The sequence below is a fragment of the Bos grunniens genome, chromosome 28, assembly GCF_055505025.1.
Source record: "Bos grunniens cultivar Pamir isolate PY7600 chromosome 28, Bosgru_T2T1.0, whole genome shotgun sequence".
In the NCBI taxonomy this organism is placed as follows: domain Eukaryota; kingdom Metazoa; phylum Chordata; class Mammalia; order Artiodactyla; family Bovidae; genus Bos; species Bos grunniens.
This window is the reverse complement of record NC_141192.1, coordinates 38,990,313-39,008,878: the sequence shown is the minus strand read 5'-3', so window position 1 is coordinate 39,008,878 and position 18,566 is coordinate 38,990,313. Positions and strand designations below refer to the sequence as shown.

Genomic DNA, 18,566 nt, shown 5'->3' with positions numbered 1-18,566 from the left:
TCAGAGAACAACTTAATTGGAGAGGTACTGTGTTCATGAATTAGAAGATTCAGTGTTGTTAAGGAACTGTTAAATTCTCCCCAGTTTATTCTATGGGTTCAAATTAACCCCAATAAAAATCTCAGGATTTTTGGTATATACTGACAAGCTGATTCTAAAATTTGTATGGAAAGGCAAAATAATTCTGAAAAGAACAAAATTGGAAGGTTCATATTAAATGATTTTAATGCTGCTGTAAAGCTCCAGTAATTAAGGACAATATGGTATTGGCAGGATAGACACATGGTTACAGAACAGAAGAGAGTCCAGAAGTACAGCCACACAGACACAGTCAACTGAGCTTGGACAAGGAGGAAGGGGGGTGTCCACACACAGTAAAATGAACGCCGGAACAAACTGCACTTTGTTAAATAGATACAAAAAAACCTCAAAATAGAGCACAGACTTAAATGTCAAATATAAAACTAACAGAAGAAAGTATAGAGAAAGTCTACATGATTTGGGGTTTGGAAGTGAATTTTTAGATGATGACCTCAAAAGCACAATCCATAAGAGGAAATAAAGCTAAGTTGGACTTTATCAATATTAAAAATTTCTGCTCTGTGAAAGACACTATTAAGAGAATGAAAAGATAAATTACAAACTGGGAGAGAATATTTGCAAGTCATAAATATATCATAGAGAATTTGTATCTAGAATATTGAACGCTTATTTTAAAAAAATCACCCAAGTTTAAAAAATGGGCAAATTGTGTGTTTTCACGAATCTATTCAGTGTTATAAATAACATATTATGAAGACACTCCCTATTATTTGTAGAGTAATGCAAATTAAAGCCATAACAGTTTATCACTACATACCTATTAGAACGGCTTAAAAACATTGATGGTACCAAGTGCTGACGAAGACGCAGGGAAACAGAACTGGTATTCACGGCTGGTGGAGAAGGAGGCTGCCTCTGAAGGGGTCACAAAGGAAGTTTTAGGTGTGGAAGCTGCTTTGTATGGCATCGAAGTGTGCACTTGTCAGAACCCACAAGTTATATAAGAGTGACTTTGTGCACACTAAAATCCAATAGGACTTTGGGAGAATTCTAGTTTGGAATGAAGACTGATAAACCAGTCTAACTATTACAAATTATGACATAAACTCACTGAAAGGAATGGCTAAGAAAGGAACTGACCCACGTAACTTGGTCAGACATTGGAGGAGACTATGGCGTAGAACCAATACAGCATCCAGGGTGCCAAGGCCAGTGCTCCTGGGACAGAAAAAGGATCAGTGCGAAACGGGGAACCTGGACATGGATCAGAATCGTTTGCTTAGTGAACAGCACCATTATCAATGTTAACTTCTTAGTTTTGATGAATGTCTATGGTTATGTAAGATCCTATTAGAGGTATCTGGGTGAAGTGCATGTGTACTATCTTTGCAACTCTAATGCAAAACAAAAATTGTTTTAATAAAGCTGCAGAAGAAAAACATATATACAGGTAACAGATTCTGAAATCTAAATATTATTTAAACCGACCCAGACAATGATTATGTTCACTGCTGGAAGGTGATAGTTACCATTAAATAATAAAGTAATCCTAATAACAAAACCCTCAGAAGAACAGAAACAGAAAATCAACCCTTGAGGGTTCCAGTCTTACTTTTGGTAACAATGAGCAAGAGTAAGTCACCTCCTCTGGGTCCTTGTAGACAACACTGAGAACACAGACTACTATCTAATCATTATTTGAACCCTGAGCAAAGGTGACAGAGGAAAATTTCCTAAAAACTTTATCTGAATGATTATGGCAAACAGATGGGGAAACAGTGGAAACAGTGAGAGACTTTATTTTGGGGGGCTCCAAAATCACTGCAGATGGTGACTGCAGCCATGAAATTAAAAGATGCTTGCTCCTTGGAAGAAAAGTTATGACCAACCTAGACAGCATATTAAAAAGCAGAGACATTACTTTCCGACAAAGGTCCTTCTAGTCAAAGCTATGGTTTTTCCAGTAGTCATGTATGGATGTGAGAATTGGACTATAAAGAAAGTTGAGTGCCGAAGAATTGATACTTTTGAACTGTGGTGTTGAAGACTCTTGAGGTCCCTTGGACTGCAAGGAGATCCAACCAGTCCATTCAAAGGAAATCAGTCCTGAATATTCATTGGAAGGACTGATGCTGAAACTGAAACTAATACTTTGGCCACCTGATGCGAAGAACTGACTCACAAGAAAAGACCCTGATGCTGGGAAAGACTGAAGGCGGGAGAAGGGAACAATAGAGGATGAGATGGTTGGATGGCATCACTGAGTCAATGGACATGAGTTTGAGTAAACTCCGGAGTTGGTGATAGACAGGGAGCCTGGCGTGCTGCAGTCCATGGGGTCACCAAGAGTCACACACGACTGAGCGGCTGAACTGAACTGATGGCCTATTTCATGGCTTTAAAAGTAAATTACGAACTTTACAGGAACACTAGTTGACACCTTGCCAAGCATGTTTCCTCCCTGAGAAATGGATACAAAGCAGCAGCAGGAGGCCAGTGACTTCCTCATGGGGAAAACTTTCTTCCCACCCCACAGCCCCAGCCCCTGTGCTTCCTCCTGGCAAGGAAACAGTATTCATAGATAACTGCAGCTGCCTTAATCCTGCCTTCTCCCACCATAATCCACATTTCTGACAGTACTAGTTTCTAGGAAAGAAAAGATCTTTCTAAAACTCATTGTTTTATTTCCACAATTAAAATATTTTATTAAAGAAGCAATACAACTTAGCTAAAAAGGTTTATTAAAGGGGACAACATATATAGTAATATAGTTAAGGCACATGACAAAGTTTTGGCATTAAACTGTGAATAAAAAAGACAAAGTATCCCAGTCGATTTCAGAATCTATCTCATGAGTCCGGGTAGTTTTAAAACATGTCAGCAGTACCGACAACAACCCGTCTCAGGTGAGGCGCGGGCGTCAGGCTGTGGAGACCCCCTGCTTCAGCAGCTGCTGCCTGGTGTACTCCCAGATCAGCAGCGCCCCACTCACGTGGACGTTGAGGGAGCGGATGATGCCCTGCTGAGGAATCTCCACGCACACGTCCAGCTGCTGGATCAGATTCGCTGGAATCCCTTCACGTTCGTTGCTGATGAAGAGAAATGGAAGAGAAAGGTTAGTTTTCTTGTAAAAAAACAATTTTTTTTCTTAGACATCCTGGATATTACTGGAAGAGACAGGTTAACAAAATGAAACAAAAGTCTATGGTACCAGAAAAATAAGAGTGTAACAAGGTTTATGGGTTGATTCTATGTCCACCGGACCATCCCCAACAGGTAAAGTAAAAGGAAAACCTGGGGGGTGGGGGTGGGGGGGGGGGTGGCGCTTTTCATAAACCTTGAAGTCAGAAGTCGGGTGTGGGTGTAGGACCAGGAGCCCAGGTAAAATTGTAAATCTTATGAAACATTTTCAAGACAGAGACTCAAGACAAAGTTCTTACCCCAACAAGAGTAAAGACTTCTCAGGGAAGCAGTACCGGGTTAGGTCTAAACTTTTGGCAGTCTGTTCCACACCCACGATGGTGTAACCTTCTGCCTTTTTCTGTTGTAGATAATCGATCAGCTGAGGTGGTTTTACCTTAGTTTAAAAAGAGCAGAATATTAAATCGTTCATTTACAGCCCTGCTGGGAGTAAAAGCAGTAAAAAAAACAAAAACAAACTTCTGATGAAACTGAAATTTGTTAACAGGAAAAAGACAGAATTATACACTATAAAAAAGAATGCTCCCAACATCATATACATTTATAAAACCAGAGTGAGTTACAACAGGACACATTTTACTAAAAAGTCTACATTATTGATGATTTCTAAAAATATAATAGTGTGAGAGATTAAAAAAAGAATGGGAGAACAGAGTGGGCTATATTTTACTTTTTAGTATTATTTTTAAAATATGACAGGCTGGACTACTGCAAAAGGATGGACAGGTGAAGACAGAGTACTAGAAAGAGTCTGGTGAATGAAAATTTTAATAATCACGCACTTTCCACCCACCTCCACTAAAGGAAGCCACTGTTCTGCTGAAACACTGAGGTGCTGAAACTGCTTGTCTCTGACACACTGAAGGCTGCCCATGACCAGCGCCGCGGCCCCGAACACCTCACAGGTCCGGCACAGCCCTGCACGGGACAAGCAGGGATGCTGCCGCCAGTCCAGGGCCAAGCCCACCAGGACCCGGGCGTTCCTCTGAAGCTCCCGGAGAAGGTGGAATGTGGACAGGAGGCCCCAGATGGCACTGGGTTGAGTATAGATTTTCAGGATCAAAAGACCGTAAGCAAGCCCCCTGGAAAACTGCCATTTTACCTCCTAAATTGGTTGGCTTATCAATGAGTGAGGCCACTACAATCAGTCTGCTGATTGACTTTCCAAGTTTGGCAGCACGATCCTGAAATACCAGCTCCAGGTCAAAGTCTGGAACATGGTTCTTCCACGGGATAATCTTCTTCTGAACATCAGTCCACTCTGACTGGTTATCTGCTTCACCTGAGTTGGAACCTGGGAAGGAAAAAGAAAATATAAACCTCTGTTTATTTACATGCATATATATACGTGTGTGTGTATATAGAGATAAGATTTATTTTATTTGCTTTTGGCTGTGCTGGGTACTTTGGTTGCTACACACAGGCTTTCTCTGGTTGTGCTGAGCAGGGGCTACTTTCCGCTGCGGTGCACGGGCTCCAAACCGCACGGGCTTCAGTAACTGCGGCTCTCAGGCTCTAGAGCGCAGGCTCAGGAGCCGTGGTGCAGGCACCGGGGCTCATGAGAGCTTCCTGGATCAGGGATCAAACCCGTGTCCCCTGCATTGGCAGGAGGATTCTTAACCACTAGACCTCCAGGAAAGTCTTATATATACTTTTTAAGAGCTTAAATGAACAGTTTAAAATGAGATTTCTAACTAAAGAACTTCAGCTGGATTCAGATACAATTGCCATTTTCAGTAATAGTTGCAAATATTCAAATTCAACTCTACTAAGCAAAATACAACAATTTGTGAAAATAAAAGACGCACATTTTTTCCATGTTAGCATACCCAAAATTTGGAAGCATCTTAGAATCCATAAGGCTCACCTCATAGTTTGGTAGCATTTTTTCTTAGATATACAGAAAATAATGCTGTATTTTGCAAACAGTGTTATTAGATTAGAATTTTCTGTAGGAATACTATATTCCAGAAAACAACATAAACAGCTTTTATCTTATTTTACAAGTACTTGGGGGCCCTTTTCTAAAATAAGGACTATTCTTTGAAATAATTATCTCTTCACCAACTCGCTGAGCACACAGAACACACTGACCTGTCTAACTGTGTGTTCAGGACTGAGATCCTCCTTCCAGGCTCTTCCTCAACCCTGTCCCACTCTGAACCTGACTGAGCAGACGGGGGCACTGAGGTTCCTGGGGACAGAAGAGACCTGAACAGGATGGTGATGCAGTCCTATACTGATGGCGTGCTCACATAGGGAGGCGTTACTAACGCTGGGGGAGGGCAAAGAGCCAGACCCAGGAGGGCTCAAGGGAGGGAGAGTTAGTCTGCGGAGCAGAGCATGGGAAGGGCAGTGCAGGCTGCGGACACGGAATGCGCACATGCAGGCTGCAGCAGGACAGGGCTTGGGCGGCGCTTTCAGTTTGACTGCGCTCTCACAGCAGTCAACTGATGGAGGCACATGACTCACACCCGGTCCTAAGGACGTTGTGTATAATGATAAAGAATTTATCATATAGACAGGAGGCAGTACAGGGTTTTAAGAAGAGGTTAACAGTACTGGTTTTGTGTTTTAGAAAAATCCTCAAAAGTGATGTGGAGGAGGAGAAGCTGGGGATGGAAAACCATTGAGAGTCTTTTGCACTAGCCCAGCAAAGACAAAAAGTCTCAAATAAACAATGCGAGAGGGGCTGAAGAGGAAAGGCAGAGTTGCCAAGCTCTTATAACGGATAGACATGGCAAGGGACAACAGGAAAAGAATGACTTCTGTGAGAGCAAGCAACCCCACTGACAGAAAGGGAACACTGAGGAGGAGCCTCTGGGTGGAAAGCTAATGTGGGTTTGGATACTGAGTTTAAAGACCTTATAGAAGAGCTGGTGTAAGCATCCAGCAGGCTTAGGAAAGAGGCTGGGAGAGACAAAGATCTGAAAGGTGCAGTTACACAGGTGGTGGTTTCCAGCTGTAAAAAAAGTAAAAAATGTGCAAGGAGAGCAAACACAATGGGAAGAAAAAATGAAGGCACCCAGGGGATCCTAGCATTTAAGTTTCAGCATAGAAAGAGAAGAGGAACTAAAAACCCTCTTGATGAAGGTGAAAGAGAGTGAAAAAGCTGGCTTAAAACTCAACATTCAAAAACTAAGAATATGGCATTTGGTCCCATCACTTCATAGCAAATAGATGGGGAAAAAATGGAAACAGTGACAGATTTTATTTTCTCAGGCTCCAAAACCACTGCAGATGGTGACGGCAGCCATGAAATTAAAAGACGCTTGCTCCTTGGAAGAAAAGCTATGATAAACCTAGACAGCATACTAAAAAGCAGAGACATCACTTTGCCAACAGAGGTCCACACAGTCAAAGCTATGGTTTTTTTCCAGCAGTCGTGTACGGATATGTGAGCTGGACCATAAAGAAGGTTGAGCGCTAAAGAACTGATGCTTTCGAATTGTGGTGCTGGAGAAGACTCCCGTGGACTGCAAGGAGATCAAACCAGTCAGTCCTAAAGAAAATCAACTCTGAATATTCACTGAAAGGACTGATGCTGAAGCTCCAATACTTTGGCCACCTGATGTGACTCATTGGAAAAGACCCTGATGCTGGGAAAGATTGAAGGCAGAAGGGGACGACAGAGGATGAGATGGTTGGATGGCATCACCGACTAAATGGACATGAGTTTGAGCAAACTCCGGGAGACAGTGACGGACAGGGAAGCCTGGGGGTTGCCAAGGGTGGGATATGACTTAGCAACTGAACAACAACATAGAAATCATGTTGCAATATCTCTCTTTACCCAAAACAAACAAACAGAAAGACCTCTGCAGGCTTTCCCCATTCAGTAACTCCTCATCCCTCTCCACAGTGGAACTCGAATCAGACGTCAGGAGGTGCTGTTGCTCCCTTCTCTCCTTCCCAGCGGGCTCTCCCTTCCACACGGAAATGGCTCTTGTCGCCAGTCTTTTGCCCACAGATCTTCACATGTGCTGATCTCTATTTTAGGGAAGCTCTTCCTCCAGGCTTTGCCTCAGTTGTTCCCACTTCCTGTCTGCCTCTGCTCAACTTCAGCTCCTTGGTGGTGGTTTAGTCACTAAGTTGTGTGGGACTCTTGCAACCCCATGGACTGTAGCCCCCCAGGCTCCCCTGTCCATGGGATTTTCCAGTCAAGAATGTTGGAGTGGATTGCCATTTCCTTCTCCAGGGGATCTTCCAGACCCAGGAATAGAACCCGGGTCTCCTGCCTTGCAGGTAGATTCTTTACTGACTGAGCTATGAGGGAAGCCTGAAAAAGGTCTTTTTAATCCTCTGTCACACCATTTCTTTACTCTGCTTTATTGTCTCCACAGTACTTTTTTGCTATGGCATCTTATCCATTTGTGTGCGATGGCAGCCCACTCCAGCACTCTTGCCTGGAAAATCCCATGGATGGAGGAGCCTGGTAGGCTGAAGTCCATGGGGTCGCTCAGAGTCGGACAGGACTGAGCGACTTCACTTTCACTTTTCCCTTTCATGCACTGGAGAAGGAAATGGCAACCCACTCCAGTGTTCTTGCCTGGAGAATCCCAGGGACAGGGGAGCCTGGTGGGCTGCTGTCTATGGGGTTGCACAGAGCTGGACACGACTGAAGCGACTTAGCAGTAGCAGCAGTGCTCAAGCAGGAATTAGTGCCCTGAGGGCATGGCCTTTGTCTTAACTTTCAGCCTGTAGCAGGCAATCAGTAAATCTTTGTAGACTGAGTAAATAAATTTAAGGTGATAGTATTAAAATGCATTCATGAACATCCACGGTATTTGATTAAACAATGCACATTCCCAGAACTGTCCTCCAGAGTTAAAATCTAAGGGCAGGACTCAAGAATCTGCACTTTTAACATGTTATCCAAGAGATGCTTAAAAACACTCAAATTTCAGAGAAGTATAAATTTAAGGGACAAGTGGGAGAGCTCAAGGAGCGGAAGAAAAGTCAGACTGAGGAGGAAAATCAGGATAGCAGGAAACAAGCAAATAAATGCTACATAAAGTCAGGTATGGTACAGAAGTAGATGAAGACAATTTCTGCTTTTCTGAAAGAAGCTGCAGGGATGGTCCTGGGTTAGGGGAAGTGAAGAGGACAATGTGAGTGACAGAAATTCTGAGAACACAGATCATTACTACACATCTCTTAAGGTTCACTGTGGTTTTAAAAATGGGTGGAGGACTTGATCCTAGGTTTTGGGAGGGCAAGCCTGACTGAGGGGAAGAAGGAGCAGGAGGTGAACAGGGAAAGGCAGGTCCTAGAGAAAGCTGCAGAGAAGTGGGGCGTGGCTGAGGGCTGGAGCCTAGGCGAAGATGTAAGAGTAAGTGATGTCCAGCCAGAGAACGGGACGCAGAGCTCGGCTTCATTCCCAAAAGGGACGAGAAAAGAGACTGATTAATTTGGCCCTTAAAAAAAAAAAAAATCTCTTTTTTCAGAAATATATAGTAGAAGGCAAAGAAGAGAGAAGACTTTAGCTTTACATAGTAAAGCAGATAAGGCTCTCTTTGGCTTTGAAGAGCAAAACCAACTGACATTGGCTAGATTAAAGTACTAGTCAGGGGACTTCCCTGGGGGTCCAGCAGTTAAGAATCCACCCTCTAATGCAGAGGACATGGGTCTGATCCCAGGTTGGGGAACTAAGATACCACATGCCTCTGGACACCTAAGCTCCGTGAGTCACAACTAGAGAGAAAGCCTGAGTGCCGCAACGAAGACCCAGTGAAGCCAAAAATAATAATAATAAATAATTTTAAAAGCCTACTTCTAAAAAGTAAATGAATGAATAATACTGTACTTCTAAAACTAGAACAGAAGTACTAGTCAGAGTGACACCACACTCTCTGTCTTTTCTCTCACAGGGGGAGCTGAGGTCAGCACATCAATGAAAAAGTGACCAACTATCATTTCTGAGTAACACAAATCAGGCAATCAGGCAACAGGGGGAAAAGATAACAAAAATGCTTACCTGCGTCCTGCTGGGACCAGTCACCTGGCTTTAGTTCACACAGATGAGTTGTAGAAAGGTACCACTGAAACCCCGCACCTAGAGGAATGTCAGTGAACCTGGTAAATTTACCAATGGCAATCCATTCATCCTCAGTAAGGCCGGAGAGGCGTGGAAGGGTGTAAAATATCGTCTGAAAGGAGAATTGTAAAATCTAAAATTTTTGCCCCTTAAAAATAATAAAGAAATACATGATAAAATGTTTAAAGTACAACTTATTATTACTGATGTATCCTCCCAAACTATCATGTCTGGTCAGATTACATACTTTCATTTAAATCTTATAGCAATTGTCTTATGTAAATTTATTATCTTCTCTAAGAAATTAAGGGATTGATTTGGAAATCCTTGAGAGCAGGCAGATCTTCCGCTCCAGTATTTCTTACTGTATGTACTACATACCATGCCGTTAACACAAGAAAAAAGAGTGTGAGAACTAACCGGCATTAGTGTTGGAAGGTATTTGGATACATACTGTTTATCGACAAACAAATACCTCCATAAGCAAACAAATTCAAGGTCCTGTGATGCCAGATCTTTACCCTCACTGTCATTATACAGATTTGGACTCCGGATTTGCATCAGCTGTATCTTAGCTGTGTGATGTCAGATAGGCCATTAGCCTTTCTTAGCTTCAACTTCCTCATTGATAAAATGAGGGTAAAATCAGGTTAAAACAGCACATGGAAGTGATTTGTAAACAGCAGTTATTCATTCATTACATAACAATCCTCCTTCCCCTTTCTTACCTACCACAAGAAAAGTGAGATCCAGAAATCCTCAAAGGTGACAAGGCGCGTAAGAAGCAGAAGCACAACAGGCAATTTAAAAATGAAATAACAAACTTCTAACATTGTGCAAGTCTTCATAAAAGCTTTTAGAGTGAATACGGTTTCTTTGTTAACAATATTCATGCAAACTTTAACTGGCTTGGATGCAGCTAAGTGTTTATTAAGCAGCTACTAAGTATAGCTCCAAATGCATAAACAGACAAGAGTTCTCATGAGCCACTATTTTATTTACACGTACACGGTTATGATTCATATAATCAATGGACAATAAAATATATTAAATATATGAGGGTGAGGCAGTCAAAGTCAGGATGAAGGAAGAGGGGAAGCAAGGGACTTACTCCTGCTGGAGAAGTGAATAGAAAAGGCTGACTTAGCACTACAGAGTTATTAAGAGTCCTTCAGAAAGATGTCAAACAAAGCATTCTGGGTGCTAAAGGACATAGAACAGAGCATGTTAAAATATTTGAAAACTCCTAAATAATTTTTGCAATTAAGCAACAGAAACCACACAATAATGTTCTATGATGAATATCTCACAATAAACAAATCTCTATATTTCTTTTTTAAAAGGCCAGCTTATTAGTAATCCACACACAAAAATAACCCAACAGCAACAACAACTCTTATGCACAGTAGCTTAAGTTACTGATACTTCCAAGTTCCTTAGAGGAAAGGTCCCAGGTTGTGTGTGTGTGTGTGTGTATTTAAATTTAGGTCACACAGTTAAAAATCAAAGGCAAAACATGATAATTACAGTTGAAAAAGGAAGAAAGTAGTAATCATTTACATACATTTTAATAATCTCTATATTGTTAATTTCACATGCTAACTGTAATAAATAAGTTTATGGTTCTTAAAATTACATAAGCACATTATCTATTATGATCAGTGAGGTGATAGATCATTTGCTATACAATTTCAATCATCCAGAACCTAAAATACGCACTTAAAAGAGTAGATCTTTTTGATCTTTCATAACAATGGGCTTCATACAACAAATCTCACCTGCACAAATGTTTTCACTCATTTCCTTTTAATGTCAGAACAGATTTCTGTTCAGAGTTAAATATTCCCCCTTCCAGTGTTTACAAGCCAGACACTGCCTGAGAAACAGAAAGTGAAAATGACTAGCCAATTTTCACTGCTCAAGAGCGGAGCGCGAGCAAGCCATCTGCACACGGTGACAAAGTACACTGAGAGCTTTACGACGTGAAGGCGGTGCTGCAGGGACGGTTATTATGTAAGGACGGCTGCAGGGACGGTTAACCTCATCATACAAGGGAGAAAATTCACACACGCTCTTCTCTGCTCACCTCCAGACAGTAATCCTTCAGCGGGTGGAATGCTGTGAAAAAGAAATGCTCCTGGATGCGTTGCCAGTTCTTCTTTGCGCTCCTAAGGGTTAAAAACACGTCTGAGGAACAGAACTAGTGAATCGCCTCCGGTAAGAGTGAAAACCAGTTAGGTCTTTTAAGCAGGCACTTCGGAATTTAGAATGTGTAGAAAATCTGTGAATTTCGCCCCAAGATTTGTACACCTCTATCTTCAAGACTGAAGTCTTTTAACAGCTGATCCTAAATGCGATATTTTGAAATAAAAACTGAAAAACAGACAAAGAAATTAAACACCTCTCTCCCAGTCCTACAACAACGATTCAACAAGAATGAAAACCAGGTCTCTGCTTCCTCAAAGAGATGGTGGTCAGTGGATTAGAAAATCGCATGATAGCTACCACAGGTACACCTCACATGCCGGGGGAAAAAGAATCCTTAAAGGGAACTGTGTAAGAAATCTAGGCTGGGAGTCTTACATCCCCCTCTGGCCATAGAGGCTTTTAAATTTTTGTTCCAGGAGAAAAAATCATTACATAGGTCACTTTTTCTACTCTGAAGATTCATGGCACACAGCCAAACAGTAGCAGTGTTAAGGCAAACAGAAGTAATACAAGGGTTTACTTTCTTAACTTTAACAAGCACACACACAATACAACAAAAAATCAAAACTCTGACAAGGCTGAAAAGGCAAAAGAGGTAGGAAAAAAATGATAAAACATGGCCACCAGAAGGTTTTGGGTTAAATTCATGATCAACAAACCCCAAGCTAAAGCAGGAATTTCAAGACGCCTTCTCCGCTCCCACCAATGTGCCTTCTTCACCCCTGAGTTCCAGTCCCTCCTGTCACTGACGACCAGGCCTCAACACCAGTGGGGTAACAAACAGGAGATGTGAGATGGGAGATCAGCCCCCTCCTTACACAGCTGCTGGCTTTGCCCCTTGGCTTTCCAAAGCCTCTTCAAGGGACAACACCCCAGTACATGTCCAAGCTCCCATCCCCTGGGTTCTGCTCTGCGCTGTGCACCCCTCCCAACTCCATCCACCACAGCAGTGTTTTATCTCTTTGATATCAAGCATGTGAGTAGGATTTTGTTTGGGGCACCAAGGAGTTCTCTTAGAAAAGAAAAAGGACAAGCTCCCAGCTTTAGCGGGGACACTGGAGGGGTGACGAGCACATGGCTTTGAAGTCAGATCATGCTGCTTCTCAGTGGTTCTTTGACGGTAGAGGATGCTAACATTCAGCTGCACTGAAGAGAAACAGCTCAAGATAAAGACCAAGAGTTAAAAAGGCCAAAAAAAGTCAATGATGGAGCTGATGGCACTTAGAACTGTAATTAAACTGCACATCAAACAGTGAGCGGCTTAAATGCTCCCTGACCCGGGCTCTGCACACCTCAGCCAGTTATATGCTTAAGAGAAGCTGCTATGGCCGGGCACCCCGACACCTCTCCACACTCTCTGCTGGACCAGGCACCCCCTGACTCCTTGGCTGGGCACCCCCGACGCCTCTCCCCATGCTCTGCTGGACCAGAGACCCCCGACTCCTTGGCTGGGCACCCCCGACGCCTCTCCCCATGCTCTGCTGGACCAGGGACGCCTGACTCCTAGGCTGGGCACCCCCGACACCTCTCCACATGGTCTGCTGGCCAGGGGAAAGGACAAGGCCTGCTTACCCTGCTCCGTGCATGTTTTCCACTTGACTCAGACTGGATTCAATAACAGAAGTTAAAGCTGCAAGTTCTTCAATGTGTAACCCCTTACACATGCTCCAGATTTTCTTAAGAGCGACTAACGCATACAGTCGAATGCTAAAATTGTGATTGAAGCACCACTGCAGCACGATAGTAAGGGCTTGCTTCAGAATTAGTTTCTGAAAAGAAAGAATCATTCTTCATGTATAAACCAGGACCATTTGACCCTCTACTGTAGGACCAAAAACAAGGTTACAGACGGTGAAAATGCTACACAGTAATTATCTTTCACGGGCTTTGCATCGTCATTCTCAGACAGGTTAGAGATACACTGGCCTGGCCCTTTCCTCAAGAAGGAAAGGATCCTCCCAGCTCCTCAGTTCTTATTTATGATGCTGCCACACATTTCCCCCACACTCCAGTACCAAGGTCAACCTGAACAAAGCACTTTCACGCTAACTGTAATATAACCCATATTTAAACAGTCTCCCTCACTTATTACCTCACCATGGGCTGAAAAAGTTAGACATATTCTTCAAGAGCTCTACTTCAGGTGAACCTGAAACTACTTCTAAGGCAAGCTATCCCATCAAAGTGCTGTTTCCCCTGGTCTTTGGTCTGAACCACCGTTTTCCCTAATGGTGACTTTGGACCCACATAACATTGATTGGTGGCAGGAAAATTAAGAAGTGGGGAGAAGAATAGTAAGATAACTTAAACTTTGCTATAGTCTTTTTTAGTGAATTCACAGATTTTTCCATCTTCACAGCCCAGAGATTTTACCCAATAATAGTCCCTAATCTGTAAAATCACACAGTTCAATAGATACTGAATGGCAAAGGAAGTGATGTGAAATAATGTGGAAGCCAGATGGAGTCAAACATCTGATAAAGTATCAGGAGCTACCTTAATGTTCCTACTAAATGGCTCACCGGAAAACGCTCCTGGCTGCACCAGGCGAACAGCCCGGCAACAGTGCAGTTTTTTTGTCTATCTTATTTCCCTCAACAGACTGTAAGCAAATCTCTTCCCTGCACATATTTAAAGCAGAAAGATAACACAGGACAGTATCTGATGCTAGCGTTCCTTACTCTTACCAGAAGGTGTTAGCATAAATTTTCACATGACTGCCATCTGGCTGCCAGACACTGTAACACACCATTGATTTTAAGATATTATGATGGTTTTTCAGGTTAAAATGTGTTGGGGAGACAGGTCTGGCTTAAGATTGATGAAAAAAGGTTAACCACAAATTTGACTGTGACTGTGTTAAAGACCAAGACTTTGAAAAAAGTCTAGGAAACGTATTCCCAGAATATTTTTACCTCACTTTCAAACCTACACAATATTTATTTCAGACAGTTGACTGTTGAACAACAAGGGGTCTGAACTATGCAGGTCCACTTACACATGGATTTTTTCACTAAATGCTTACTACAGTGCTACCTGATCAGCAGTTGGTTGAATCTGCAGATACAGGTGAGTAACCCTGTATTATGGTGACTGTAAAGCTGTGTGCTGATCTGCCACTGGGCAGAGGGTCAGTGCCCCTAATTCCTGTGTAGACTGAGGGTCAACTGTATTTTCCCCCAGAGTTTACAACACTGCAGTGCATTCTCTGCAGATTCAATAATACAGAATCCTGCTCTAAATCTTAGTTAGTTAGTTCAGTTGCTCAGTCATGTCCGACTCTTTGGACCCCATGGACTGCAGCACGCCAGGCTTCCCTGTTCATCACCAACTCCTGGAGCTTACTTAAACTCATGTCCATTGAGTCAGTGATACCATCCAACCATCTCATCCTCTGTCATCCCCTTGTCCTCCCACCTTCAATCTTTCAAGCATCAGGGTGTTTTTCAATGAGTCAGTTCTTCGCATCAAGTGGCCAAAGTATTGCATTTTCAGCTTCAGCATCAGTCCTTCAGTGAATATTCAGGACTGATTTCCTTTAGGATGGACTGGTTGGATCTCCTTGCAGTCCAAGGGACTCTCAAGAGTCTTCTCCAACACACCACAGTTCAAAAGCATCAATTCTTTGGCACTTCAGCTTTCTTTATAGTTCAACTGTCACATCCATACATGACCACTGGAAAAACCGTAACTTTCACTAGACAAACCTTTGTGGGCAAAGTAATGTCTCTGCTTTTTAACGTGCTGTCTAGGTTGGTCATAGCTTTTCTTCCAAGGAGCAAGAGTCTTTAATTTCATGGCGGCAGTCACCATCTACAGTGATTTTAGAGCCCAAACAATAAAGTCTCTCACTGTTTGCATTGTTTCCCCACCTATTTGCCATGAAGTGGTGGGACCGGATGTCATGATCTTAGTTTTCTGAATGTTGAGCTGTAAGCCAGCTTTCAATCTTCCTGGCAGGCTTCCCTGAATTTTTCACAGTTGCCACAGGGATGAGCCGGAATCAGCTGGGATCGCTACTCATCTAGGGAAGATGCTCTAAACCTGAGAAAGATGGAAGAGCTGGCCTTCACACTTTGAGTGATGACAGCATTTCATATAAACCTTCCAGAACACGATGGCTTGTAAATACTCTGACCATAAGTTTCTTTGTACAAGCATGTGTTAAGTAACTCCACTGGCTAAAGAACAGTTACATGTAATGAGGGAAGTCTTATTTAAATAATGTTACACAAATGCCTATATAAAATTAAGAACCCTATCATTACAAGCTGCCCATTAACACGTGCTGAGGCAGAGCTCAGTGTGCGTGTGCCTGCGGGCGACACCTTAGTATGCCTCTGTGTCAAAGCGCGTCTGTCGTTAGTGGGAGGGTGGAAGCAGAGAAGCTGCAAAACACGCAAGGAATACGCCACATGCAAAAAGTTCATACAGATATATAAATTCTATTCTGATGGTCAAGCCTGAGCTCTTCTTATAGACAATCGATACTCACCTTTTCCAGGATGGTTTCAGTAATGACGTCCAAGTGTGACAAAACTGATAAAAATGTACAAATGCTTGTTTTAAGGTTTTCTTCACCCTGAAAATATATCAGATACACCAAACCGTCATTCACAGCTGCAGTGAACCCACGTCCCTCAAGGCACCAGGATGGATGCCATGGGGTTGGTGATGAGAGGCCAGCTCCTCTCTGATGCAGCCACAGCTTAGAGGGGGAACAGACGAGCACAAGCAAATAAAGGACAGGAATGACCTAAAGCCAAATGCCCACAGCGCAACCCTCAGCAGACACAAGGGCACTAGACACTCCACCAAGGGTTAAGCAAGGGCGGAGGTGAGGGTGAGCTCTGCAGAGTCGGAAGGGTGGGGTGTGGCATGGGAAGCAGGAAGGAAAGGGAACAAGTGTAAATGAAGACGACAAACAAAGACACAGGCAAACGGGAGGCAAAGGTCCCCAAGCGGAGGGGGGGCAGCAAAGGTGAAACACGGGACTGTGCAGGCGCTTTAAAAAGTCACGAGGAAAAACTGCTTGTAAAAGTGTTAACCCGGAATTTGGAAACCTTCTCGGTAAGTGATTTGGAATTACACATTATTTTTAAGAAAAACTGATGAACGCCAGGTAGACTGCAGACTATAGACACTACAGTTCAGAAACTGCTCCAAGAGGAACATTTGATGATTAATAATCCCTTTATGTAACAAGTAGTTACTGAATGTCTTCCATGGACCAATAACTGTTGCAGAAAGAGGGGAAAAGGAAAATAGGTAAGATTCTTGCCTTCATGGAGATTAGAGTCTTATGGGGAAGAAAGATAAAATCCAATCAAACAATAAATTAAAATTCCCATTATAACAAGAACTATTTCTGTGCTTCAAAAACCCACACTAAGGAGATCCAAAGTACTCAGGGAGATGGCTTCCTTTAAGAAAAGACACAAAGCACATGTGAACTTCAATCTGGAAAACTTTGCTATGCAGGCAGAGATGAAAAAGAAGACCATTTCAGGCTGGAGCATGGTAAAACAGCCTGGTGATGAGGAGGAAAGGTACTCAGGTGATGAGAGGGCTACTCAGTCTCCTAGGGGTCCCCAGTGAAACAAGCTTCCCCACACTCATGCCCTAACCCAGACCCTCCCCAGGCTGGGGGCTTGGTCATGCATCTGCTCTGGGCTGATGAGCCATCAGAAAGCAGGATGTGATCAGAGGCTGGGGGAGCGTGAGAACACCAAGACGCATCCTCCAGAAATGCTCATTTTCTTGGAACCTTGTGCACCAGAGAGAGGTCTGGCCTCCCAGCCGGAGACATGCTGAGAGAGCAGTGCCTGGCACCTCGGCTGGCCCCACGACTGCGGCCGAAGTGAAAACACATGGGGGAAGAAGCCGTTTGCAGTCCCCAGCCCAACAGACACCACATGCAGAGTCACCCAGCCTGGCATAACCAGGAAAAACAGTCGATAGGTGGTTACAGGAGAGGAATGAGCAGCTCAGCATCATTACCAACAGGGGATGAGAAATCATTTGGTTAAGGAGAGACTGTGTATAGAAGGCAGACTCATCGTTCTTATCTCTAAGATCAAACAAAGACACTGCTCGGTAAATAAAAATATAGAAGGCACCTATTTCCCACATGTTTTAATAACAGAAGCCTTTTCCATCTTTGTTTCATTGGAATAGAAAAACTCTCAAATAAAAATTATGCTCTACTCAAGATAAATGCCAGAGCTTTCTGTCTCCTAAATTAATTCAAATCCTGCGAACACAATTTAGGATGTCAGTATATTAGGGGCAGGGCAACGGAAAAAATCTATAAAGTGAAACAATCTCCCAACACAGGCCAAATCTTTTTTCATTTAAAAAACATGAAAACAATTCCTCTACTTACATAAGAAAAGCAGTTCCAGAACTTCGGAAGAAATTGAGGGAATTTATGAAGAATCAGTATAATAATCCATTCTATAAAATATTTTATGGATGCCTGATTATTGATGAAGCCAGCCTGGAAAATCTTGTCAATAATCTTATTCAAGAAATTCTGAGAAAAATAAAGTTGACAAATTAAACTGTTATCATTATTAATTTTAAAATTTGAGCTATAATTAACATATAACAAGGGGAAGGTTTACAGAATGTTGATGCAATGCATTTATTTACCACAGTATGACCATCTGCTAATGGTCATTAGCAGACCATTAGCTAATGCCTCTATCATGTCACATAATAATTTCTTTTTTTTGTGATGGGAACAATTCAAATCTAGTGTCTTATCAACTTGGAAATGGCTATTAATATTTTTTTTGGCCATGCTGCGTGGGTTGTGGGATCTCAGTTTCCTGAACAGGGATTAAATCCAGGCCACAGTAGTGAAAATCTGAAGCCCTAACCATTGTGAATGGCTATTAATTTTAATTAAGAAACAGTCACTATTAAAAAAAAAAAACACAGCTTAAAGTTTTATTGTGGCATAAATACATGTTAAAATATTATAATAAAATACTAATGAAGAATATATTGAGTGGGACCATTTAAATCAGTTCCCAATTTACTTCCAGGACACCTAACTGTCTTAATATTCTAT

The 18,566-nt window shown here is 42.5% G+C and overlaps 1 protein-coding gene across 14 annotated transcripts in view; it reads right to left on the bottom strand.

Moving 5' to 3' along the window:
• Positions 1 to 2,715: 2,715 nt before the first annotated feature.
• Positions 2,716 to 18,566, bottom strand: part of TARBP1 (tRNA guanosine 2 -O-methyltransferase TARBP1) — a 67,245-nt gene continuing 51,394 nt past the window's right edge. For 8 of the 14 annotated variants that reach the window (XM_086382881.1, XM_086382884.1, XM_086382888.1 and 5 more), the window contains 9 exons: positions 17,874 to 18,023; positions 15,984 to 16,070; positions 13,061 to 13,257; positions 11,367 to 11,448; positions 9,221 to 9,392; positions 4,346 to 4,537; positions 4,037 to 4,161; positions 3,483 to 3,619; positions 2,716 to 3,131 (listed from right to left, as the gene is read on the bottom strand). In XM_086382881.1, the coding sequence (XP_086239007.1) occupies positions 2,963 to 3,131; positions 3,483 to 3,619; positions 4,037 to 4,161; positions 4,346 to 4,537; positions 9,221 to 9,392; positions 11,367 to 11,448; positions 13,061 to 13,257; positions 15,984 to 16,070; positions 17,874 to 18,023 (1,311 nt within the window). In that variant the 3' untranslated portion in view covers positions 2,716 to 2,962. Of the gene's footprint in view, positions 3,132 to 3,482; positions 3,620 to 4,036; positions 4,162 to 4,345; positions 4,538 to 9,220; positions 9,393 to 11,058; positions 11,157 to 11,366; positions 11,449 to 13,060; positions 13,258 to 15,340; positions 15,533 to 15,983; positions 16,071 to 17,873; positions 18,024 to 18,566 lie in introns of those variants that run through there. The other 6 variants (XR_015157168.1, XR_015157171.1, XR_015157167.1 and 3 more) reach the window with 5 other exon arrangements.